Consider the following 27876-nt stretch of genomic DNA (forward strand, 5'->3'; position numbering starts at 1 on the left):
TGGCTTCATCACAGAGCTCTTATCACAGAATTATAAAGGGAGTGAAAGCAGTACAAAAGACATTATCCAGGTTTGATTACAGCATTATCTGGATGGTGATTGCACCATTCTTCCATTTTACATGGAGTCTCATCTTCATCCCATCAGCATTGTGCAGTAGCCTTTTCAACACCTTATTAGCAAGAAAATGAAGCAGGGCCTATATTTAGGACGTGTGGATTCAAAGATATGTCTGAGGTGTCTGTACTCAGTGGAGGAATGCAAGGTGTTTTTTTTATGCAGGTTTTACTTTGGTATCGTCATCAGCTCAGCTCATTGGTGTTTCCGCAGCAGGTCTGAAGCTTAAGCACAGAAGGCTTCTACCAGCCAATAAGAAAGACTGATAGCATGGTTGCCCTCATTTAATGATTTTTCATAAATTTCCTAATTTGCTTGTGACAACATCTTAAACGCTTTGACGATCAATTGAGTTTCAAAATCAATATTCAGAGTCGATTCTGTCTGGACTAAAAATGTGGCCATCTTTTACTGCATGTCAGACTGCAGGCAAGTCTGTGATAAAATCTACTCAAGTTAGGTTTAATATACAGAGCAATAGTTAATCCTTTTTTTTCTCTTTTTCTTTCTTTTTTTTTGATTAATCAATTAGATGTTTGGTACACAATCTGTCAGAAAATGGTGAAAAATGTTGATCATTGTTTCCCAAAGCCCAAGATGACGTCCTCAACCCAAAGATATTCAGTTTACTGTCAAAGAGGAGTAAAGAAACCAGAAAATATTCTTATTTAAGAAGCCGAAATCAGAGGATTTGACATGTTTTTATTTAAAAAAAAATGTCTCGAACCAATTCATCGATTATCAAGATAGTTGCTGATTAATTTAATTATTAATTTATAATCAATGAATTGATTATTCATTGCAGCTCTAAAGAGTAATGTCAGCTGGGTTCCTGTTTTGTCCCATAATTTTCTATCTCAATATTGTAGGGAAAACATGATGCAGAAAGCAAAATGAAAATCTGTGAAATAAAATCATTATAAAATAACTTATAAGTAAGAATAAAGTATACAGTGAGATATTATAATAAGAAATAATAAAACAGTAAAATAGACACGCTGCAAAGAGTTAATTAATTACGAGCAGATTTTAAATAGTGTGTTTTTAAATGCAGTTAAATTGAACTGAATCAAACAGTCACTGATAATCAGGGTCCAGTCTGATCCATACCTTTAAAAGGAAAAAATGTTAAAATGGACTAAAACGCACAGCCAGCCAGTGTAATGAAGCTAAAATTGGGGTTATGTGCACTCTTTTGTTGGACTTAGTGAGCGGCATCATGAATTAACTGAAGCCTGAAGAGATTTTGTTTTCTTAAGCACACGTAGAGTGAGTTACTGAAGTCTAAACAGAATGTGATGAATGCACGAATGACAATTTCATGGTTCTTGGTTTCTGATTATTTTAAGAATATGTCAAAAAGCCAGTAAGGCTGTTTTTTTAATGAACATAACCTCACACAATAACAGGCTGCATTGATTTGTGTTCATATTGTTGAGGGGGAAAAGTGTTTGGCAGAATTTCACTTCTTGTGACACGGTCACAGAAGAATTCATCAAAATATCAAACCTAAAGTTCAAATGCCTCCCCTGTCGCTCTAAACGTCTCACTTTGTTGTCACAGATTAAGAAAAGGGAGCAACAAAACTAAAAGACATATAAAAGTGTGGATGTTTTCTGCCTCTGAATCTATTCTGCAGTTTTCAGCAGTAAGTACGGACCTCAATCTTTAGAGGGATCCTCTTTTTCTCGCCTCTGTTTGAACGGAATCAATAAACATTGAAGGAGAGAGAGGAGTTATATATTCTGTCCTCTCTACAAATGCTGCTCTGATTTTATGGCCTCGGTCTGAGTGCTCGATAAAAGACTGTGGATACTGAAACTGGAGACTCTCTTTCTCAGAAATTACTTGAATAGTAGTGACAGTAACAAAATTTACCGGCATGATTACGGGATCTGTGCTGTGATAAAAGTCAAGTGAAAATTTTCACAGTGTTTAGAAAAGCATAATTCAAATACTGAAATTTTATCATGCATATGTAAAAGGTTATTCAATATTAATACACACTCAACTTTGTATATTAAAACAGATGAGAGAAAGAATGAGCGATAATCATATCCGATGAAGAATGTACAACGTTTTCAGTTGAAAAGTATAATAAAGTTCTTTATTATACCCTCTCAGAAATCCTGTTATAATAGTGACTTCCCAGTTTGCTGGAGGACTTGTGGAAATCTAAATGCAAATCATTATCATGTTTTCTGGTATAACCTGACCGTTTTTAGACTGATATCAATATTGTTTTTAGAGGGAAAAAGTTCACCGATCACCGAAATGGTGGCCGATATAAAACAGACTGTGCACCAATATGACTATGTAAAGGTACTCAGAAAGTTGTTTTCTCAAACAAATAACTTTATCATAGAACATTTTAACATTTTAAATAATTTAACATACATATACTAACTAACTGCAGAAAGGTACACTGAGAAAATAATAAATAAAAATAAAATAAATAGCAAAATAAACACCAGAATTGTGCAGTATCAGTCATTTTCTGAATATTTTAATACTATTTTTTAATCAGTCAGTCGGGGCAGGTTGCAAAACTAGAAGCATATTGTTTTCTGTATGTGTTTTGTCATCATCAACTTTAAATGCATGGATGATTATTATAATGGACATTTACAAAATGGAGAAGGTAACAGCTTATGTTAACAATAAATCTGTTTTATTTGTCACTCTGGGAAAACTGGTTTAATTATCTAATGCCCCATAAGTCAGACTTAATTTATACAAATCTATGAATTTGCTGTATGGTAAGGAAAAGATAACTCCCTAACTGTTGATAGTTTTCAATGTTTTGTATTAATTTTCTCTTGTTTTTGTTACAAGAGTATTTCAGACAAACATTTCAGACAAACAATATTTGAATCTCACTGTATATAAATGTGTTTGCTGAATGTCAATACATTGTTTTCAACAACATACACTATTAGAAATGAAGGTGCTGCCTCTTCCTCTTTGGTTCCTGGTATAACCTTTTATAAAGGTTTCTCTTGGTACCTTTTTTTAGAGATTTCTACCCAGAACCCAACCTGAAGGATTACACCTAGAACCATCTCTGAACGGTTTCACCTACCACCTGAGAGGTTCTACAGAGAACCTAATGGTTCCTCACAGAACTTCCTCCCACAGTCCAAAGACATGCATGCTAGGTTAATTGGTGTCACTAAATTGCCCGTAGGTGTGAATGTGAGTGTGAGTGGTTGTCTGTCTCTATGTGTCAGTCCTGTGATGAACTGGCGACTTGTCCAGGGTTAACCCCGCCTCTCGCCCAATGACAGCTGGGAGAGGCTCCAGCAGCCCGCGACCCTTACGGAATAAGCGGTTACAGAAAATGAATGAATGAATGAGTTCTTCAAGGACTTCAACAATCCTTAAGGAGCTCTCTTCTCCAAAAAGTGTTCTTTGGATGAAAATGATTTTTAATGGAACCCTTAGTCTTCAAAAAAAGGATTCTTCAGAAGCAAATGGTTCTTGGTAGAACGTTGACCCTTCAGGAAGAACCCCTCTGGAATAAGTTATTAATAATGACAGCGTGCCCCAGGCTAGCCTTCTTTACTCTACTGGAGCTTTCGTCATTAATAGAACATCAAGCTTCAGAGAAAAAAGGCTGTTAGGTTGAATTGATACTGTTAATATTTTGTTGAGGAAAAATTACTTTTTAAAAAAGCAGTTTTATTCTCACTCTCTGAAATAACTTCCAACAGCCGCTCAGTATTCTCAGAGAGTGATATTTTAGGCTCATGGCATCTGCACTATATTTCCTATAGATATACAGAGCAAGTCAAACCAAATTTCCCCGAAGTATACTGTTCTCACAGACAAACCCTGGCATTACAGCTCTCTACCTAGTGGAAACACAAATATACACTTTGTTGCATGTTTGTTTTTGTCTTTCCTCTCTTGTAGGATACTTTTCAAATACAACAGCGAGAGCATCGGAAATTCCCCACAGTGATATTAGATGATTATTGGCCTCTTCTGTGCTTTTTTTCCTCTTTCTAAGGAGTTCTCAGAGGATGGGAGAGTGAGAACAGTTGAGGCGAGAGAGGCTGTCTCCATACTAATGAGCTGTTGAAGGCTGCTCTCAAACCGGCTCCACCAGACAAGGCTGGCCTCATTAACACATGGCATCAAAATCCTTCAGACAGAGACAAGACTGCGCTCCCAGCAAACAAAACTAATAAGGATTGGAAAATTGATTGAAGTATCTAGTCATAGTCTAGACACAATTTTATCTGTATTGGCATATTAATACCTTTGGCAAATATCCATTGTATTTTTATGCCTCTGTGCCGAAGGCAGGCTGGAGGCAGCAGGTTTTCAGGTTGTCTGCTCGTGGACGTGATGGCTCAGGAACACCTTGAGGGAATTAATCAAATTTGGTACAAATATCCACTTTGATTGAAGATGAACTGATTTGATTTTGGTGGTCAAAGGTCATGGCAAGGTTTATTTTTCATATTCATACCTTACTCAGACTTCTAATAAGATGAAATGATGAAGCGATGATCCAAAATGTGAAAAGTCAACTTCATTGTGACATCATAATGTTATACAAAAACAATTTCCTAGCTATTATTATACACCGTATCTCAGGAACAGAAGGGCAGGGCAGGTCACGTCAGCTGTTCGCCAAGAAGCTAAACGAAGGAAGAAGGATGAGGGAGAGAGGCGTACTTTCCACCGGTGGAAGTGTTGTCATTATTTTGAGTTTGTTTGGCTCCTCCGGAGAGACTCTGTGGTGATGGAATGTAATTTGAAGGTCACGCTCAGAGAGGTTGACTTTGTTTCCACCACAGCCAACATCTGGACAGCTAACAACAAAAGCTTTCGGGTTCAGTGGATCAACAGTTTGGCTTTGGAAAGCATTATGAAAGTAATATAGTAATATAATGAGTTACCTTTGATACCAAGTAATAAGTAATTGTATTGCTTTTTAAAGGAGTGATAAGTAAAAACTTATTACACTTCCTGAATAACCTGCCCAACACTGGTCCCTACTAGGGCTGAAACAATAAGTGGTTTCATGATAAACTACAGTGAGTATTACTGTTTCAGTTTATAAGTATTGTAATAACCATGCTTGATTTCTGCCCCTTGAAAAGCCTCAGGGTAAACTCTGTCCAACATCGACCAAAGTTAACAGTCTCCAGTGAGTATTTTTAAGGAGGGATATGACTCCCACTCATTCACAAGCTTAAGTCCAGGCTGTTGGCATTAGTTCAGAAGGAAATAAGACAAAGTTCTCCAAACAAAATAAATACATAATTTTAGGAGATACTTTATGCAGCCTTTTCCTGGTTATTGCTTTTTTTATTGCCTGCTAGTTGTATTTGTAATAAATATCTGTCCTGGGGTTTTTTTTCAGCCCCGTTGGCACGTTTCCCAAATACATAACAGTGAAATTAAAATCAAGCCAGGGGGTGATTATTGATCTGATCTCTGTTACCACATCTGGCCAAGAAGACGAAATATCAGCATCCATATTTGAAGCATTGTAGTGCACCACCAGCTCTCTGGTTTTGCTGATGCTGAGCTTCAGGTGATTGTCTTTGCACCATGTAATGAAGCTCTCTGTCAATCCTCTGTACTCCTGCATAAATTAAATAAACATTATGCACTGAAACCATGCATATCTACATAGTGATAGCTTCCTCTTTTCACGCAAAGGTAGATTGCATACTATTTTTTTTTTTAAAAATCCCTTCAAAGTCTTCACTCCATATATTATATAAGTCGAGACAGACATTGATGTAATATGCAAACTGAGTGGTTGGTGGAGGCACACAGCTACATGGAGGTGATTCTAGCTGATTATTAAAACACAGTGGACATATTGTGTTACAGAAGACCAGTCAGTTCCCTGAGCTGACTGTATTTATTTTTCTTTTGCTGGGCAATTCTGAATAACAGTTATACATATTAATAGTAATTGACCCTTCCAAAGTCCCGCCCATTTTGGAAGCTTGTGCAACTTTCTTGTTTCTTGTTTCATTTACTCAATTTTTTTTCTCCCAGGAGAGCAAAGTCGTGACTTTGACTGGGTGGTGCTTATTGCTGTCATTGCTTTGGGTTGTCTTGGTTAGGTTCAGGCATCAGGACTGAGGTTGGGTAGGGTCAGACATGAACTTTGCTGTGTGGCACTTAGTCATGTTGTTCTCCTCTGACTAGATCCTTGCTTGTATCAGCTCTCAGATGTACATCGCTTTGGACAAAAGTGTCTGCTAAATGAAATTGCGAGACTGTAGAATTGTAAGAGTAAGAATATCAGCCTAAGCGAGTCAGAGGTGTAAGGCAGGTCATGTCTGTGCCATCCTAGGGAAAAATGTTTTTTCCTGTACTTACATAAGCTGTGCTAAGTTTGTCTATGTTGAATTCAAACCAAAAGTTTGAACATAGTGAAAAGATGTTGCTAAAGTCACATCTTAAGTAAGATAATGTTAGGAAAACTCAGTTAACTATGTGGCTAATCTACATCAATCGATAGCCTGGTAGTTAACTTTTATTTTACTCTAACTAATTAGCTCGATATTCTACATTAGTTGTTAGTTAGCTATTAACATCTGAGAGCTAATGTTAGCAAGACCAGCTAACTCCCCAGCTGTCGATTGCTGTTGATTAGCTAGGTAGTTAGCAAGTGTTTTGTTAAGTTAAGCTAACTTAAACAGTGACCATTTATAGGTCCTACAGCAACATCTTTTAACCATCTTCAACATTTTGTTTTCTTTTCGTCATAAATAAGCCTGGCACATAGCATATCTAAGTACAGGAAACAGGAAAGGATAAAGTTGACTGAGGTTCTGCTGGGTACCAAGCCTGCTCAACTGTTAAATGTCATGCATACAGTAGTATGTAGCTTCTTATACTCTTTGTCGTTTCCAATGAATCTTACATATATGTGAGATCGTTGCTTTGGCTGCAGCACTTTTTAAAGAGCACCAGATTTCTTAATGTTTTATGGCTTCTGCTTTTTCCAGAGGGTTTGTTTACAAAAAGGCATCTCATAATTCAGAATTCTTTCAGAGTTGTTTGTCCTGCAGTGTGTCTCTGCTCGTCTATCCCTCCATGTATTTTTTCTGTCTACCTTTCTGTCTGTTTTATTGATTGCAGCTGCCGAGCTGGACTCTCTGAGGTTATACACTCTGTCCACCAGCGATCTGTACTCACACCACTGGCTGCTCATTCTGTTGACTTTAACTAAAGAGAGAGCTGCTGTGGAGGTGGCTGAATATGTACTGGCCATTGTTTTAACATTTATCCTCGTAGGTTTTGGATGTTAATGGTCCAAAAGCAGCAGCAGCGGCCAAGGCAGGTGCTTCCCTTTGGCATTTGTTGGGTGTTGGTAACAGAAAGGAGGCACTTAAGGGGCTCAGGTCTTTATTGATTAAAGCCAGGAAGTCTGTCTTGACAGCATCTGTCTGTCTGACTGCATGTCTCTATGGGAGAGAGCTATCAGCTATCAATCTGCTCTGTCAGCATCGGTGATCAAGGAAAGTACAGAATAATGAAAGAGGAAATTGATGAAAACTGTGAGGAAAAAAGTGAAAGGATTAGAGATAAAAGAGAGAGTCGAGGAGGCGAGACAGATTGAATGTAAATCTCAGGGGTTTCCTTACTGGTGGTTGGAGCATCATCATTATATAGTCTCATTAGGAAGAAGCACAGCACACATCCAGCGCTCACAGCTTGTTAAAAGAAAGTACAGCAAGTTTTCATGATTTGCCATTAAAAGGACTACATAACACAGATTCAACACATTTTGGGGTCCAAATCCAGCGCACATCCTCCCTCCATCACTGACCTGAGCTGTATGTGAGCTAATACAGCTGGAAGCCCCCCCCCCCAACTAGAGAGACTGGACTAGAGAGAGTTTTTTTAATTTTGTTTGCTCTGTTATACAGGTTCACTTGAGGTCTTTCCCTCTGCATCACTCTAGAACCCCATTATACATGAGAAATGGCTCCCATGTGGGTGCTTACTGTATATAGTGATGTTTGCTAATAGCTTATTATGTTGTTATTGACTTGTATATTTGTTTTGTTTCAGCATCGTGTCTAAAAAAGATTTATTGTCTTTTCATCTGTGAAGGCTTATTTCCCATAACTAGGAAAGAGGTTTCCTCTACTGACTATGATGCAGTAATTCTGACACTTTTGTTACCTGGAGACCAAATTGACTGTAACCATTCTAGTCATGTAATCAGGCTGCTTAATACCTGCTTTGATCTGCTTACTCACCAGTGACATCCACACTAGAGCTCAAGCAATACATCTGTTGACTGGTACTGGCCTAATACAATGGCCTAGTATATCAGTAGGGCTGAATATCAGTTTTTAATACCTTAAAGGCAGTGTGGGAGAGAGTACTGAAAATCTGAACTCAAATACAAGTATTGTTACTTTGCTAAATATTACTCAATTAGAAGTAAAAGTACTTGTGTTAGAAAAGAAATTCAGGAAAAACTACTCAGAGTATTGGTTACTTTTAATCACTCCAAACCAGGGTTGCAAATTTTGTGTGATTTCCTGAACCAGGAGTTGAAAACACTAACAATCAATTAATCATTAATAGTTTATATGATACAAGACATGTTTTTTTCCACATTTTCAATTTTCTTTTTTCTTTTTTTTTTTTTTTTGGTAATTCTTTTCTCATTTTAAGTCAAAGTTTAATTGTCCGTATTCAATGAATTACTCCACCAGACAAAACAATATCAAATGAGGTGCAAATTACATTGCTGCCATGGCTATTGATTAAATATCCATGAATGCATTTTGAATTGGTTAAATTCTTAACAGCAGTTAATAGAATAATGATTAATCAATAACATCCGTACTGCAAATGTGTGCTGCCGCAGCGTTTTGTTTTGTTTTTGTCCATATGTCAGTGTTTCCATTGGCCTGTTTGTGATAAGATCACCTCACTGGCTACTAAAATGCTAATGAAAGATTGTTGCTTTGATACCATCAAGTGATGTTGACTCATATGAAACAGCTCTTCTACCAAAGAGTTGGAGTCTTTCAACTCCTCTCATCTTTGAAGAATTTTGTGAGCCCAAATCCTACTGGTTTTCTGTTTGTTTATCTAAACACAGACTGACTGAATAGTTTGCTTTTTAGATAAAGAAATAAATAAGTCAAAGAGCCTTATTGCTTTTGCCTTTCATACAAAATGAAAACAACTTTGATGTGTGCCCTCGTGGATCAGGGAATGGGACTCTCACAGACAACAACATGCTGAGAGGTTCCAGTTTGAGTGAGCGTTCTTTCCTTTGAGTGAGGAAAGAATGAAAAAGATTTTATTGAAATTGAAATTATTTGTCTTGTAATTTTTTGAGTGATTGCTTTATATTGGCCTTATATAGGAGGCTAAGTGTCAAGTGACACATGAAACTTTGTTGTGTTTTACTTTAATTTGTCACCCTTCAGCAGAATGCTACACAAAACATAATTTTGTTAGCTAAATGTGATAAATAAGTGCAATAATAAATTTGTGTATAAATATGTAATTTACCACAGCTGTAAGGTGCTGGATATCCTTGACAAAGGTTAAAACATGCTTGAATTTGACTTTGGAAAACATGACAAGTCAGAAAAATAAAAACTGTGATGTTCTTGTTAAGGCTGCTGCGAGAAAAACTGTGTAGGTCAGTGATATATTTGATGTTGTTAACATTATTAACCCTTTCTTTCTCTCTCCAAAGACAATAAAGTTGAAAGCTGAGGCTCGGTTGGACCTTCTGCGGCAGGTGGGGGTTGCTGTGGATACCTGGCTGAAGAGCGCCATGAACCAGGTGTGTTTTTTGTGTGTGTGTTGGAGAAGATGTGTACCTATAGTGTATGTGTGTGTAAGCCTATCCTTCCTTTTGCCTGACTTGTTTCATTAGTGTAGTGCATTCATACATGCTGCCCTCAGAGTGCTTATGTATGTGTATATAAATCCTTTCATGCATGAACTCAGGTTTGTGTGGTGCAGTATGTGCGTGTGCGTGAGTGTGCCTGTTTGCGATCTGTGTATAAACCCCCTTCACTCTCTCTGTGCATGCTGTAGGTGATGGAGGAGCTGGAGAATGAACGTTGGGCCAGCTACACTTCCCACGATCCCTCACTGTCGGTGAGACACCTCCCCTCACTGTGCGCGTGTTGCTCCTTTCTTGCCAAGCCAGCAGATCTCTTTCCTGTTTTCACAAAAAAAACCAGAACGTTTATTAATGAAATTGGAAAACACTGGAGGAATTAATGAACAACAAAACTGTGGCTGTAACATAAAACCATATGTGACCATCACTATGCTAATACTTAAAATACCTACCGTTTGTGCATAAGTGATTTTTGTCAGCGATGCTCAAAGTTGAAGCAGTTTTTGACTTGGCTGGAAAGTGCAAATCTCACACCCACAAATCAAAAGTAGAAGAGTACCTTCTCACCTCACAACACAAGTCATATTCGTGTTGCATGCATGGTGGCCTCTTTTCATCACTTTAAATGAAAATCACTAGACCACTAAATTGTGTTACTTTGTTATTCATGTATCTACTACTGGCTCATCTGTTTCCCCAACACTACACAAGCACTGCACTCTATTCCCTGTGAGGCCAATTCATGATATGGAGTTGTACAAATAAAATTGGACTTGACTTCAGCTCACTCAAAAATGTAAAACTCTTAAGACACTGGCTCATAATCATAGACTTTGCATTCTTTATAATTACAGTATAAGTGAAAACCACCCAGCTAGAGCAGTTCTCCTGACAAATCACTTCCTGAATGATCTAAATTACAAGATAATTGACCCCAGCCCTGCTGCCTAATAATCTGTCACGCCATTTACAGCCTCTTAAAATGCCCCAATTCCCCTCTAGAATACTGATGTAGTCCTCGCACAACTTAAAGTTTTTTTTTTTTCATGACCCTTAGCCTTAATGGTGAGATAGACTGAGTACAGATCTGAAGCCCTGGGGGGAACCTTTTTATCACCTCATAGTGTTTATGAGAGTGTGTGTGTGTGCACGCGCCCCCCTCCCCTCATTACTGATAGTGGTAGATTGTCATTTTTTGTACCGTACACCACAGTGATGTGCAGGTCGGGGCTTTTTAATACCCACACCCACCCAACCCAACCCATGAAAATAGGCATTAATCAACCTGACCAGCAGACCACAAACTTTATACATTATAATAGCATAATTGCCAGGTCTGCGCACCATGGTGCTCTCTGAGGGGCTGATCCTGCTGCTGAGAGTAGCTAGAAGTTGTCAAAGTGCCCTGTCACACCCCCACCCACGGTAATGGGAAGATCTGGGCTAAACAAGCTGAAGAATTGTTCCAAACAGTCTCCTTTACTGTTGAATAGACAAAACAAAACAAATAACCCTTCATTAAAGACAAGAGCTCACACACACTCACACACCATATACTGTATACATGCTCACACACAAACAACGCATCCAATTTGTTCTTTCACATAACTAGATAGGAATAATGGGCATGACAAATTATTCCAAGGGACATTCATGGTATATTTCCTATTTGTAAGTAGCTGAGAAAAAAAAATGAGAACCTCATGGTCTATTGCACACAAGTTGATAACTTACTCAGAACGCTGCTTTGTCACTTGACCCAGGATATTTTCTAGTAAGTTGATCCAAACCCGCCCAACCCATGTCACTCATATGCAGCATCTACCAAAAACAAGCAGTTTGGCAGTTTGGGATGAGAAGATGAGAGAGAAGATTTATACCACTCTCATGTCTATACACTCGGTAGGTAGCAAGGGCTAGGAGCCAGTTAGCTTAGCTTAGCACAGAGACTGGAAACAACTCACCTGGCTCTGTAAAAAGGTAAAATAAAATCAGCTAGCAGCATCTCTCAAGTTCACATTAGAGATCAAACCATATACGAAACATTTTTTTTTCCCATAAAGGAAGAAATAATATGACACAGTTTATATGCTCTGTGTGTTTGTGTGTGTGTGTGTGTGTGTGTGTGTGTGTGTGTGTGTGTGTGTGTGTGTGTGTGTGTGTGCGTGAGAGAGAGAGAGAGAGAGAGAGAGACAGACTGTATGTGAGTTATGGATATTTATGTACATTTATATTTGTGCATGTGTGTACGGTTCTGCTTCTCCATTGGGTATACTGGAAGGGAGTGTAATCCCACACAGGACTTTGTTGGGTAGGTGTGTGCGTGTGTGCGTGTGTGTGTGTCTGTCAGCAGGACTAAACATAGTCGGCCTTCTCGGTTGGAAGCACTTGACACTCTGCTCACATGGTATTGCAGCTTGCAGCTAACAGCAGAGAGAGACAGAGAGGAGCACTGAGTGTGAGGAAGGGAGAGAAAGTCAGGAGAAAGAGGGATGGTAGAAAAGAGTCGTGCTGTGAAAGAGGGAGACAATCACTGAAGAATGAGAGAAGGAGGGGGAGAGAGTGAGCTGAGAGAAAGAGGAGGTAGTGTGATGTAGAGGAGAGGGTGAGGGGAAGAGGTGAGGAGGGAGTGGCATCAGAGTGATAATGTTCAAGTAAAATTGGATGCAGAGGTGAGAGAGATGGAGGGATTGTGAAAAAGACAACATAGATGGATGTTCTGTAGTTTACAATAAAAGCTGTGTTTTGATTTGTTCCAAACCAAACGTTTTCTAACGCCTCAACACATTCAGATCTCCAAATACTTAAATGAGAAATCTGTAATATATTAACTGTAATAAATGATAAAATGATCATGATATGACTTCAGAAATTAAGATAATATGCTAAATTGACAAACTCACTTATCTGGCATCAATGCTGCAGTGGGTCCTTCTTTAAAATTTCTATTCCAAATAACTGTTTCGTTTGTCCGTTTCACGTTAATTACAGTTCAAATTAATGCAGAATGTTCACTGAACGAGTGTCTTTTTATGAGTTGTTACAGATCATTGATAATCTTTTAGAAGGACTAGATGTTTCTAACGTTTAAATTGATCAATATGTTGATGGAGTCTGGCAGGCAGTGAGACAGACAGCCAGTGAAGTCAAAATCCTGAGTGTATATTTTCAGAGCAGTGTGCTTTTGCTTTCAGGATAACAGGCTGAACTTTACATTGACAGACAACTGACAGTTATAAACAGCTGATCAACTTAGAGCGTAGGACTTGTCATTGCTTGTTATTGTCAATTTACGATGTTGTGTGCTCCTGCAGCCTGCCCCAGGAGGGGCTGCGGAGAAACAGCTATCTTCAACCATAGATCCTATATTAAATAGAATTTTAACCTATTTAATACTCTGTCTATGGCACCAGCTTGGACTGCTGTACTCATTTTTGCATACACAATTGCCACATATTGCTTCTTTAATTACCTGCAAGTTGTGAATTTTTGGATTTTATTTACGTGTCCCTTGGGCTTTTGTTTGTCTTTCAACTTTCTCCTCCCTTATTTGTAAGAGAAATCAGTTTGAGGCTAGACTTGCTGAAGACTCCTCCGTCTGGCGTGGGTGTCATTAAAAGAACAGACCAGGAGGCACATTGGATATTCAGACATTTGACAGCAGTTCAGCAGCCTTTGATTTTATTTTGGAGTGAACTGGAGCCTTAAGAGACTGGCAGCGGCAAAGAAAAAGGGATTATAATAACAAGGTGAAACAAAGGAAATGAATGTGGAGAGGCAAACAGCAGGAGGGATTGTTAACAGCAGTTTGCTGATTGGGGAGAGGTCAAGAAGTGACCGATATTAAGAGAGAGAGGAAAGGATGGATAGATTGTGAATAAAAATCTGGAGAGCAGAGCACAGAAAAACAATGAGAGCAGGGAGCTGGCACTTCCCTCTGCCCTTTCTTCATTCCACTCAACTTTATTATTATGACTATGAAATACTGTAAGCCATGAACTGTCACATCCCTCAGGCAGCCACTGCCTTCATTACAATATCACTTTCACAGTTATTACCTCCAGGACCAATAAAATCGGCCAGTGGTCCGCATCTCAGTTGTACCGTTGGTACACACTGTGAGAGGCATCTTTGGTGATATTTTATTGGGTTGTTACTGAAATATGTACGCGCTGGTCATTTTACTTCAGGGATGAAATGCAGTTGGCCCGGAGGCAGTGCACTGTACCTTTAAATCAATGCAGTAAAGTGGATAAGATTGACGTAACACAACAAACATGCGGCCAACAAGAATATGACCTTGCCACCAAACCTCAAAATATGGAACTGGACAACAAGTGGTCCCATCACACTATCTCTCCTCCTAGTTACAGATTACATGGCTGTGACCAAAGTCTCTCTACTGTAAGTACTGTCACTGCACAGGTAGTTCTGTGAAATGGTTTGTCTACTTCTGGGGTAATTAATCAACACTAAGGCCACATTCACACAGAATCAGGCATTGTGGCAAAAACACCAGGCACTGGTTTTGAGTGGGGGTAGTGCATGTAGGCCTCGGCGAATATATAGATATTCCCCACAGTGGAACAAAAATGGTAACTGTCCCATAATGCAGGGGTCAGCAACCTGCGGCTCCGGAGTGGCGTGCTGCTCTTTTGCCCCTCCTCAGTGGCTCCCTGTGCCTTTAACAAAAACTTCATGGACAGAATTTTTTCAACTAAAAATTGCCCCACAGCCAACATCTACAGCTCTAATCTTAAGTCTTCCAGAGTTAGTTATGGATGCGAAATCCAAATAAAGAAAGGTCTCAGAAGAAAATAGAGAATATAATAGATGCAGACAGATTTTTTTTTTTCTTTTTTTTTTTTTGCTTAAAATGGCTCTTTTGATTGTACAGGTTGCTTCCATAATGTAACTCAAAATATTCTATCGATGTGAAAATCATTGCTGTGCTACTCTTCACCTGACAGTAAATATCTCAAAGACTAAGGACATTTTGTACAGACATTCCTGCTTCCCCAGAGGATGAATTGCATTCCTTCAACACTACAAAATTTAATTGTCCATCTTAACCGCTGTCATTCTTTTTATTACAACAAATTTGTGAAGAACAGAGAATCAGGCATCAGCAAGAAAAACAAAACAAAACATGTCAGCAGTAGTTTTCTTATTTTGGTCAGTGAATGTTTACATTCTGAAAAGCATTATAATTTATGTTTTCATCTCCCTGTGGGCCGTCATAATTACAGCAGAGATAATTAATACAGTTGTATGTTAATTCCCCTACAGGAGAGACTTGACACTCCAAAAGAGTCAGAAAATATCAGCATATTGGACCCTGGCAAAAATCTAATATCACGTGTCCCTATTTCTCCAGAACTACATAATGGATTGTCAGAAAACTTAATACACACATTTATGTTCCCTTTCAGTTTGAATAGTAGCAACTTTGGTGACCCTTTGACTTTTCCAAAGGCAAAATATGACAAAATCTCTACACAACCATCAACACTTACATTAGCCTGAACTCTACTGTGTTTAGTGCTAATCAGCAAACATTAGCATGCTAACACGATAAACTACGATTCACATGCCAACTATTTAAGCATGCTGATGTTAGTATTTAACTGTGCCTAAGTACATTGTGCATTACATACAACAAAAAAGCAGTGAAAAGCAGTTTTAACCACAGTAAAACAGAGGTTTTGATCTTTGGTTCAGATACAGTCCTCCTTCGGTTCACTTACTATGTTTAATTTGTGACAAAGAACCTTGGAGTAACTTTTGATAACAACTTATCCTTTGAGCAGCATACCGGAAAGATTACTCAAGCTTGTTTTCAAGACATGAAAAATTAGATTAGACACTTGCTCAGTTTTATGAGACAGAACATGTCATACATAGTTTTATATCCTCACACCTTGACTGTTGCAATTCTCTTTTTACCTGCTGAAACTCCCACTCAGTCTCACAATAACAGCCTATCCAGAATTCATCAGCCAGATTACTTACTAGATCCACGAGGTCCTGTCTCGTCACTCCAGTATTAGCTTCGCTGCACTAGTTGCTCATTCATTTTGGAATATATCTTAAAAATTATTAATTGCCTACAAGGTCACCCATGGTCTGACTTCAGATTATATTTGGCAGTTCCACAGACCAGACTAAAAACCAAGGGTGCATTTTCGGTCACGGCCACTCAAACTTTCCATTATTATAATCATATATTATCATTTTATTGCACGTTTATGTTTTATATTCCAGTTGTGCTTGTTTTAGAATCATTATCGTAATAGTTTGCTCTTTTATCTGTTTTAGGTGCTCCTTTAAATGTTCTTTTATCGACATTCTATCTGCCTTACATGAAATCATATCTATACTCGTATCTTATCTGTTTATATACTTTATGTATTTATTTACTTTACTTAAATTTTACATGCTTTTCATGAACTGATGTTTTTCTTTTTTTTATCTGAATTGTACTTATTATTTCAGTTCTAAGGGTTTTTAGTAACCATTCCCTGTGGAGCGTTTTGATAAAAGTGTGTTAAGTTTTTATTAAGCAAGACCTTAAGACCACACCTGAAGATTAATGTTTTCCTTAGAGAATAGATTCTTATTTGTAGGAGACCAACTTGGGATATCAACTCTTATACAAAACACACATCTGTTTTGTTCTGCGCTGGTGTAGAGTTTACTGTGTCAACAGAAATCTGATGACTAAACACAATGACTTAGGAATGGATAAACACACACACACACACACACACACACACACACACTATTGTTGTGGCCGGCTCAGTTTGCTGTGTGTGATGGATCTTTCTACCAGCCCGATCACATGACCTTCATATAAGCCAGTTAAATTCTCATGGAACAAAAGAGGGAGGGGCTGGATCATATGAAACATTAGTCCCTCTACACCTGTCTCTAAAAAGCTGTTGCACCCCCACACTGAGCAGGACAGAGACACTCAGGCAGGAAGAAACGGTGAGCATTGCTACAGGTTAGATCGTGACGCTGGCACAGAGAGAGTGCAAACACGCAGGTGGACGGGGAAAAAGGTAACGAGTGAAAGTGTGTCTTTGTTAAATGGGCAGAGCTTTTAACTGGGGAACAAATGCACCAGGAGGTGGTGGAGGTAGAAGTTGGGATAATAATAATAGTAATCAATGGTGAAAAGGTGGAGGTTGTGAACGACAAGAACAAAAAAGAAAGGAGCTGTGCAGACCAGCCAATGCAGGCAGAGACAGACAAACAACATAATAAGTCACTTAGCTGGGCATAGCATTGGTATATCAGGAGTTAGAGCCAGGAGGTTTTGCAGAAATTAGTTTTTTTTTATAATGCATCCATCCGGCCAAACTTCACAGATCAGAGTATTTTGGCTGCCGTGTTCATTTTTGTTTATTTTATCCGCAGGATAAGAGTGTTTTTGTTCTTTTTACTCTGAAGCTTTAGAGGTGAACAGAGCTTTTCATGTTTGTCCTTGCAGTTATCAGAGGTTCTGACTTTATCTGGCTGTGTTTGTGTGTGTGTGTGTGTGTGTGTGTGTGTGTGTGTGTGTGTGTGTGTGTGTGTGTGTCTATGTGTGTGTGTGTTTGTGTCTAACAGGGCACAGTGGACTTGGAGCGTGAGGAAGGAGAAGAGTGTGAAGAAAATATGGAGGTTTTTGACGACAGCAGCTCTAGTCCTTCGGGAACCCTCCGAAACTACCCACTTACCTGCAAAGTCCTCTACTCATACAAGGTATGAAACAACACACACATACACACACAGCTTCTGCAGTTACATGGTCACACACTTGCACATATCGAATGTCTGCAGCTACCTGCTCAACGACAACACACAATATGACACACAGTCGCACGTATCCATGTACTGACTGAGAGAAGTTGAATGTCAGAGTAAAATGTCGATGAATCTGCCTCTAATAACCATAACTTTTTCACCATTTCAGAATTTAAAGGATAGTGCAGGTTTATGAGGTACCTAGTGATGGACAGTGTATGACCTACAGTAGATGGTGTTCATCACACCCAGTTTGGAGAAGCAACATGAGCACCAGTCTAGAAACTGAGCAATGTACTGCTGTGGACAGGGTCAGCAGCAAAATGTTAGCCACCTAATGAAAGGCCACCTGAAAAAAACAATATCAGTTTAATTGTACTGTAGTTTAATTGTTTCACTGCTTTACTTTGGGGACAGACTGCCTTTTCTGATAAGGAACCACCATTATATAAGCCGAGTATCATTCTCTCCAAGCCAACCAAACTCAACTGGTGAAATCAGTAATTTTACCTCACTGTACACTGGAGTCGCTGGTCTGCCACTGCCTCAATCTGTTAAATTGTTTGTGTCATTGTGTGACTTTGGTGTTTTAAATGGTTAGTTTGGGGTCACTGACTCAAACAACTTGCAGTTTCAGGAAGCTGTAGACCAGCACCTCCTGTGTTCTGCGAGGTAAAATTACTGGTGGTTTAGTTGGTTTGGAGATTGCAGATTACAGTCAGAAAAGGCTGTCTGACGGCAAAGTAAAGCAGCAGAAGCAGTGAACTTTTTCTAAGTGGCTAAAACACCTGTTGTTGCTGACCCTGTCCACAACAGTACATTACTTAGCTCCTGTGCTGGTGTCCTTCTCTGCCTCTTTAAACTGGGGGCGTGCCGACTAGCATCTACTGTAGGTAATACTGACCATCGATAAGTACCCCTGCTTCAAATAATTCAAACTATTCCTTTAATGATGGGCTCAGTCTTGTATGGAGTATTTCTGTATACTATATAAAAGTTTTGTCCCCAGAAAGACAATTGGAGCAACTGAAACCAAGATATATGATCCCTACTTATCATCAACCATAGTAGATTTGGTTCAGTTTATCTCTGTCTTTTCACTCCATTCTGTCTCATTCTCACTCCCTGTTTCTCTCTTTATCTTTAATAATGGTAGTGTGTCTCTCCTGCAGGCCTCTCAGCCGGATGAGTTAACTATTGATGAACAGGAGATGTTGGAGGTCATTGAGGATGGGGACATGGAGGACTGGGTCAAGGTACACAAATACACACAGATATGCATCGTGGTTTGTTTGATTTCACAGCCTTGTGTGGTGTATTGGTGTTCACTTTTCTCCTGTCGTGTACGCTTGCATGTGGCCCTTGTGAATGCATTTCATTATTTCGGTGTGTTTTTCCCAGGCCCGCAATAAGACTGGCCAAGTGGGCTACGTCCCAGAGAAATACCTGCAGTTCCCGACCTCCAACAGTCTGCTGAGTATGCTCCAGTCTCTGGCTACGCTCGACGCTCGATCACACACCTCGTCCAATTCCACCGAGCCAGAACTGCACTCCAACTGCATCAATGGAGACACAAACAGTAAGTATGCTGTAAACCAGGCAAGTGGTAAATTATTCTTCGAAATAATTAAACTGTATGCCAAGAGTAAAACAAGCTAGTTCCCGTTGTACCCGTGTATTTGAGTTTTTTTCTTCCCTTAATGAGGTCATTATGTGCCTCTGATTAAGGCATTTTTCTCTTTACTGCTCCGATGGGCAGAGTCCAGCTGTAAATAACACTCATTTTACAAAGCAGGGTGTTCTTAGAACAAGCAAGTGTGGGTTGTCTGACTTGGTGGGTAAAACAAGATAAAAATGTTTATGTGGTTGCAGCAATCAGCACAAGTGTAAAGACAAAAAGTGCTCAGTAAAAAAAGTTAATTTCTAGTCCTACTCTTGGTTAGGTTCCACACATTTTGTCTCTCCTGATTTCCTTTCCATCCATTTGTATTAAGGCCTTATTTCTGCACACCCACCACCAAATAAGGAGAAAATTTTTGTCATTGCCATTCTAGTGTCTCACTGGAACAGAAACAAGGCCAAGGCAGTCGTCTAAAATTGATCAAAATGAAATTGCAGACTAGTTTCATAAAGTGGGCAAGAGCTGAGCTTTATCACAAACATGAAATCTCTTTGTGCCCTCTCTCTTATTTCTGCAACACTGTTGGTTGTATCCACATAGAAACTTTAGTTGTCGAAAGTCTACATGCAGTCAGCATACAGACAGATCATCAGACACAACATTTAATATCGAGATGTATAATGGAGTTCTGAGTTGTACCCAACTCAGAATTTTGTCAGTTGAATGTGATGTGGCTGCTCAATACAAAGATTTAACACTTTGGGGTTAATTTGTCAGTGCAGTGTCTCACTAAACTCCTGCATCAGCCTACATGAATATAAGCTGTTAAATGCCTTTCTCTGTCATCTGTGATGTGAAAACACCAGATTTCCACTGAGAGAAAGTAAAAGAGTGCGTTCTCCTGCTAATAGTTCCAGCATAACCCAGCGCACAGCGAAGCACGCTGCACAGGCGATAGCTGACAGCTGTGTTTCTATCTCGCTTTTCTGCTTTCATTAGTTTTGTTGTTTGTGGTAATTTAAGGGCTCTGTTTGTAAAGTTTACAGCCTGTCATGTTGTTGTTTTGCTCTGTGTGTAGTGATGCAGCTAGAAAACAAGAGCTTGGTTACCAACCAAAACTATTAGGGCTGCCCCCTTAAAGCTGAACATTCAAGTCATCAGTCTGAGACCACCAGAGTGCTTCCCCCAGTGAGAGGAAGGAGTTCTTAGTTGGAGACACACAAAATCTATATTTATGATTGCTAGGGGTGTCATGATTCTCCAAATCTGTAATTTCATATAACTTTGAATTTTAAGGTCATGATTCAATTCAGTATTTCGATTTAAACATTTTTTTTTATTTTGCACTGACAGTTATACCATTGTTAGACCATGGAATCTTGATTTATAAAGATCAACATATCATTGGTTTTATGTCTTGTCAGCTGTCATTAATATTTTCAAATTCTTCTTTAAAAGAGTTTATATGGTAAGTGTGATATAACAGTTGGTAGTCAAGGTTACACATTTCATCTGTTGTTTCATGTGTTGTCTTATTTTTTTCTTTGGACACATTCCGGATACTGAAAGTAGGCAGAGGTGGAGAGAAAAACAAATACTGTGAGAATAACAGATTGTGCCTTTCACTTCAATGCTTGTAACTGAAAGGTTATTTCAGTCAGTTTTTGATGAAATGTCATTGAAATTGTGACGCTGCTAATAATTCCTAATTGAACTGTTGTCCCTGTGCATTTTGTAAGCTTCTATGTGTTTTATCCTGTTATTGTAATGTACACTGACTGATCAAAAAAAAAAAGCTCAGCTTGAAGAATGTCAGTGGACTGACAGGTCTGCGACTGTTGTATTGAATCTTCGACTTTCAGGGGTCAGCCCTAATGGAGTGTGTAAAAAATGTTCATAATTAGCTACGCCGAGCCACTCTTACTCTACTTTGACAAATGCTAACCAGAGGGGTGTACTACAAAGTGAGATTAATGGGTTAGTGAGGCATATTGAACCTAAAGTCAGAGTTTTCAGCATCACAAAAGTGGCTCTTTTTAACCTGGCTAAATTAAAAGACTTTCAGATTAAATCAGCTGAAAAAAACTGCCACTCTTTAACTTATTATAATAGTTATTATTATAATCATATTAACTAATAACAGACATGTTTGTCGTGTTCCTAGTGACAGATTGGTCAAGCATATTTTCACAAGATAAGAAGTTGAGAGAACCCTCATTAAAGCAACATCAGATTATCCTCTTCTCTAACTCCTGGTCTTTGCAACCTTCTTTTTAATTCTGCGTTAGCTCAGCCTGAACACTTGGACCAGACACATGGGGAAATTCAGGCACCTTATTATTGTTAGAGTTACGCCCGCCTGTCTTCCCTGTATCTCCCTCTCTCCATTGGGTGTACCATTCTCTTTATGACAATGAGTGCCAGGCAGACAAGGAACTACGCTTCCCCAGGAATAATTATTCCCTCCGTGCATCTCTTATTGCTTTCTCTCTTTGTCTTCCTTTCTCTCTGCAGTGATGTATGTGCGCGCACTTTATGATTACGAGGGCCAGGCGGACGAGGAACTCTCCTTTTCCGAGGGAGCGGTGATCCGCCTGTTGAGCCGCGACACTCAGACAGACGACGGTTTCTGGGAGGGGGAGCTTAACGGACGGGTGGGCGTCTTCCCCTCTGTGCTGGTAGAAGATTTCACTGAGAATGGGGAGACCAGTGGAGGAGGGACGGGTGACATACAGGTTTGTAAATGCATAAGGACACAGGGATGAGTCTCACAGAAGCATTAAGTTAGAGGAGACCAACACATGCAATTTTATACACATTTAACTTTGAGGAAAAACACAGATTTCAAATGGAGACAGACTCTTGCCAAGTAACACGGACATTCAGTGCATCACTCTGGAGAAATGTGGTCTTATCAGTATTCCCTCAGGGCAGAAATACCAAGGATAGACTGCAGTCTACTGTGCCACTTTGCCCCCCTCTCCCCTCCCTTCCTGGCTGTTGTAGAGAAGTAGATCTATCAGCAGGGCAGAGTTCACAAACACTGGATCAGAACTGCCGTGTTCCTGCAGCACTCAGATAAAAACCCTGCACTGCAATCACAGAAAGTGGTCTTATCTGTGGCACAGAGTGGTGCCCTATTAGAGGTTCAGCAACAGGAAGGATACAGCCTCTCCCTTCCTAAAAGCCTGCAGACATAACACACACACCACAACAACTCCTAACATCTTTTAAAGTCACATGTTGGGAAGATTGTTAAAAAATCTGAAACATCCTTGTTGCTGTTATGGAAACATTCAAGTTGTATTTAGTGGCACTTTAGACTAGTAAACCAATTCAACACTGTTATGATACTTGGGTGCCGAATGATGCTTTTTTAACATTAAACTGTGTGAAAAAATTGAAACATGAACTTTTATAGAGTATATCATGAGTCATATTTTCAAAAACAATGCATGTCACGTGTCACAGTCTTTCTGGGTTTTATTCCAGCAGCATCATTGCTGTACTTCATATAAAAGTAGCAAAGGATTTATTTATTTTTTTGAATAAACTGCTAGATTTAGCTGTTCCTGCTAGTGCCATCATAAAATAATAAGTAAAATATGATGTGAATTTTTTTTAGGCCAAGTTGAGTGTTGAAGTCAGAATAAGAGATTGACAAAGTGAAAACAACAGCTAATACTGAATTTCCACAGATAATAGGAAATATATCCCTGAAAGAGCACACATGCTGTTTTATGTGGAGCATGTGAGGTAAAAATGGATGTTTGTTACGTGAATTTTACCACGATGAACGCTAATTTCTGTTGCCGCGCTTATTGTAATTCCTATTATGTGTTAGCATTTAGCTAACAGCTAAGCACTAGTTATTTATATATGTAAAAAAATCAATTCAGCAATCAAATAACCTTTAGGGATTTAGGACTTCTAAAACAAATAATCACAATACTGAAGAAAACCATTTTTTTTCTTTCCAGCCCCGATTAGGTGTTCCTTACATTATTTTTAATGTTCCAACAAACACTCAAATCCTAGAGCTTTTCAAATTCCTCTCTGCAACTTTGGTGTCATGAATTAGTAGAACAGCTCTAGGATTTGCTGTGATAGAGAGCATTGGATTTATTACACCAGGACCACAGGTGAGCAGCACATTTTCAGTGATGTGTTTCTTTGTTTCTGTCCCTCTCTCTTTAGATCTCTCCATCTCTGAAGCTGCCCTCTTCTCTGCCACCTCTTCCGCTGTATGACCAACCTCCCATCAGCCCTTTCACCAGCCCCGAGACCTCCACCCCGCCTCCTCTCCCACGCTCACCCTCCACCGCACTCAATGGGGAGCACAAGCCTCCAGCACCAGCCTCATCTCACAAGGGACCGCTATCCACCCACAGTAAGCCACACACACACGCACAGAATCGATGTGTGTGTAATCGAGTGAATTGAGAAGAGGTCATTGCGGTTTTTCACTGTGAGTTTATAGAAATGTCCCTCTGTCTCTGTCTTTCTCTAGATCAAAGCTCTGGCAGGAGTCCAGTGTCTCCAGGATTTCCTCAGCCGCTGAGATTCACCCCTGAAGGAGGCCCGGGCAAACTACGACCTGTTAGTATCATAGTTACACAAGAAGTGTGTTTTATGTATTAAATGTTTATGTTTTTTTTTTTACTTTGCTGTTAATTTTTAAGAGGAAAGAACAGTGTTTGTTCTCAGTGAAGTGTTTTGTCACATTTATTAGGTAGATAACAAAAAACTCTTCAATCAACACAGAATTAAATTGGTAATCTGTTAATCATTTAAGGCAGTTTTCAAGCAAAAACACTGCTTATGTTACAGTTCCTAGTTTCTAGTTCTTTACTGTGTGTTTTATGTTACATTTTATAAGCTAAATAGAATTAATTGATAGAGAAAAAAAATGTTAATTGTAGTCCTATATAACACAAACAGTACATGGTGTTGCTTGTTTTCTTAAAGGTCCAGTGTGTAAGATTTATGGGGGCTTATTGAATGAAGTATAATACTCATAAGCAGGAATGCACTGATACCAATAACAGTATCAGGTGTCAGTCCCACACTGTGCGTATGTACTCATACTCTAAAACTACTTGGATACCACATCACGAAAAGTAGCTGCTTCAAGATAAGCAACGTGATAAAACATTTAAAGATCCAACATGATGCAGAGTTCAAGCAGTTGGTTAATGCTTAGCCTCTTTTCTTGGTCACGCCGTCATTATGAGTGAGAGACTCATCGTCCTCAGCGTCGATCCACTGATGACGGTCACAACATAAAGTAAAGTACTCTCCAACTTAAACTGCTGGGGGAGAAAAGCTTTGGCCTGCATCTCTCTTTGGAAACTGTCCAAAAAATTGTTTACCAGTCCATGTAAAATTGAAACAAACACACAGAGTGCACCTGTAGATCACAGCTGCTTTTCAATAACTCCCGCCAGATGTAAACTAGTTGAATGTCTCGGCTAATTAGTCAGAATAAAGGAGACAAAAACACTGCTGCCACAAGTGTGCAGCCCGTTTTTGTTGGTTGTTAGTTTTTTTCCAGTCCTTTTGTCTGGGGGTAATAAGCAGGCTTCAACTTCTTTTTCTATAATCATCTTTATTCTCCTGGTAATCCTCACCAAAATGGCCTGACAGCACAGTACACCCAAAAGCAGAGTAAACACTCATACCTGTCCCTCCTAAACAATGGCAGGTGGGAACTAATTTGGCAAGAGGGACATGAAGCAACTTAAATACTACACATGTAAATGTGTAAGTAAAATAATAGTTCAAGAGCCGTAAATGATAGTGAAATAATTACTGCATGTGACAGTAAACTGAATTCTGCAAATCTATAATCTTGTGGAATTATTCCTACTAAAATATAATGTACACAGTAAACTGCACAGCTTAATAAGGGAATACAAAATTAGTGCGGTAACTTAATACAAATAACCTAAAAATGTATGTGTATAGTAACTATGGTTACACTAGCAGCAACAACAGTTTGTTACATTTAGAAACTGAGGAACATCTGATGAAAATAAAACATGTAATTTTAAGAAGTGGTATTGGTGCATCCCTACTCATAAGTATTATGCATTCATTAGTTTATAATCACTGGAAACTAAAAAATGCTGTGCTTTTGTTATCATTAATATCTACAGAGGGCGCAGGTCCTCTTCTACAGACGCCGTGTTGCACCACGTTTCTTCAGCAGCTCGGAATAGACAAACCAAACACAGGCTCTAGATACAGGCTTTCCCATTTGGCATAAGTTTTGCGGCCACCATAGATAAATCCCAGACCCTGGACCTTTACCTGTGAATGTTAGTGTTGATTAAAGTGTTACCTGTCAACCCCAATCTATTTAAAATACTGTGTTTATTTTAAACAGGCTCTAAAATTAGAATAAATATTCTTTACTTTTTGGAGATGAAAGGTTTGTGTCCCACAGCAGGAAATGAATATTATGCTGTTTGTCAAATGAGAAAAAGTAGGGCATCTCTGTTATTGCATCAACAATAGTTTTCCTCACTTTTTTTCTTAAATTTGCATATGTTTTTTTTCTCGCAGGTGCGAGCTGCTCCTCCTCCACCCAAACAGCACCCCCGCCGACAGCAAGAGAAGAGCGACAAGACGGAGGAGGTGGAGATCACACTGGTGTGACAGACAGACGAGCTGGCAGGCGGTTACAGAGACATAAAAAATAAAAACAGATGACAGACATACGTATCCTACAGGCTGGGGAACTGAACTGCTCTGAAGTGAAGTCAGCTTAAATAAAGTGATGTGAAGTAAAGCGAACTGAACCACGTCCGACACCCCCGGCCTCTCCGCATCTTCTCTCATCCTCAAGTTGAGGAGGAGAGCAGAGAGAGGAGCATCCAATTAAATAATCTCCGTATTAGCTTCCTAATGGAGTGCAGCAGTAGCCGCCCCCACATCCCTCTCCGCCCTCCCCCGTCCTTCCATTCTTGCCTTAAAACTTCACCTCAACGGGCAGCAAACCCGAGCACACTGAAGAAGAGGAAGAGGAGGAAGAATGTTTAGAGAGGGGGAGTGTGAGGGAAAGTTAATGATGGGCTTGGCACGTTTTCTTTTATCTTGTTAAGCTTACTTAAAGATATTATAGGGGAGATGATCTCTCTGCGCAGGAAGATAATTCTGCTACGGTTTTTCCACTCACTTTCTCACAAATATGAAACATGAAAAAGCTTATTGAGCCCTAAAAGTGACAAAATGTGTTTAATCATTTATCTGTTTTCCCCAAGCAGTATTTGCTTTTCTGCAGGTAAAGTGCTTATATGTGAAGCAACTGCAGCTGTGTGGCTCGCTAGCTTAACTGAAAACACTCCACCATTTTTATAGTTTTGGTGCCTAAACCTAAACAAACAGCGACTGAAAACTGAAAATAATTTTAAAAGTTAAGTCTGAAAAAAAAAAAAAGCCATTTAGCTTCACACAAGACACAAGAGCCCTTTCTGGCAGACAGCTCTCTGGGCTTTCTGACAGAAAGAACTTCTTTCATGTGCTGTTGAACCACCAGTGTTTTGAGGTAAGCTAGCGAGCCACACAGTCCTATTTCCTAGTAAGGAAACTAGGGACTGTCGGGAAAATAGGGAATAATGATTAAATGTGTGCTAAAATAAATGAACTGAAATATATAATGAGCTCGTGAAATGTTTTAGCTTTATTTAACAAGTGATACTTTTGATTTAACTGATACCTTTTACCACAGTTTGGGTGTCTGGGCTTCATAAAAAGTAAGCTTGATGAGCCTGAATAAGGAACTTGCCAAACGTGTCATGATTTGGATTGCAGTTGGGGGTTTAAGTAAATGGACAGAGAAACTGGGTGGTGTGTGGACGCAGTGTCCCCCCCTCGCCAGCCCTTCCCTCGCCATATATAGTCCTTATCATCATACGTATTCAATGTGTATTAGTACAGTACATTACTGTTGTCATAGGAATGTTATGCACAGCGTTTCATATAGACTAACTCAGCTGAATGGAAAACCATGTCTGATATGTAGTGGAAGTTTTATCCTCATCTTATACTGAAAGGGCATTGTAAATACAGTGTGAAGGAGAGACGAAAGTGGAGAGGGAAGGAGAGGGCGAAAGGAAACAGGAGAGATAAAGGAGGCTGGATCCTCCCTTCTGTTCTTTTCTCCGCCTCCCATCTTCCCGTCCTCCCTTTCTTTCTCTGCCTCTTTTCTCTAATGTCTGTTCTGTCCATTGGCAGTCAGTGTGAATCGGTGGCTCTCATATACACACACATTACAGTTGCATTATATTACGCACGCACATGGCTATATCTTCTCTCATTCTGCGACCCTCTGTGTGCTTGTATTGGCTCAACAGGAGGCCGGTGGTGCTTTCAAAGGCACTGAAATAGTTGGTATTCACTATGTGGTGACAAAGAAAAGTTTTATCTGAGATGATGTAGACACTGATCATATTTGGGGTCAGGAGTTTTTATTGAT

At 39.3% G+C, this 27876-nt stretch overlaps 1 protein-coding gene across 3 annotated transcripts in view; it reads left to right on the forward strand.

Moving 5' to 3' along the window:
- Positions 1 to 26676, forward strand: part of fchsd2 (FCH and double SH3 domains 2) — a 105608-nt gene extending 78932 nt beyond the window's left edge. For 2 of the 3 annotated variants that reach the window (XM_084718129.1, XM_084718132.1), the window contains 9 exons: positions 9830 to 9919; positions 10177 to 10239; positions 17600 to 17734; positions 18949 to 19032; positions 19178 to 19355; positions 21912 to 22132; positions 23595 to 23787; positions 23908 to 23996; positions 25965 to 26676. In XM_084718129.1, the coding sequence (XP_084574255.1) occupies positions 9830 to 9919; positions 10177 to 10239; positions 17600 to 17734; positions 18949 to 19032; positions 19178 to 19355; positions 21912 to 22132; positions 23595 to 23787; positions 23908 to 23996; positions 25965 to 26057 (1146 nt within the window). In that variant the 3' untranslated portion in view covers positions 26058 to 26676. The remainder of the gene's footprint in view (positions 1 to 9829; positions 9920 to 10176; positions 10240 to 17599; positions 17735 to 18948; positions 19033 to 19177; positions 19356 to 21911; positions 22133 to 23594; positions 23788 to 23907; positions 23997 to 25964) is intronic. The other variant, XM_084718130.1, reaches the window with a different exon arrangement.
- Positions 26677 to 27876: the final 1200 nt, after the last annotated feature.

Source organism: Lutjanus erythropterus, chromosome 4 (assembly GCF_056507025.1).
Source record: "Lutjanus erythropterus isolate fLutEry1 chromosome 4, fLutEry1.hap2, whole genome shotgun sequence".
Taxonomy (NCBI): Eukaryota; Metazoa; Chordata; class Actinopteri; order Lutjaniformes; family Lutjanidae; genus Lutjanus; species Lutjanus erythropterus.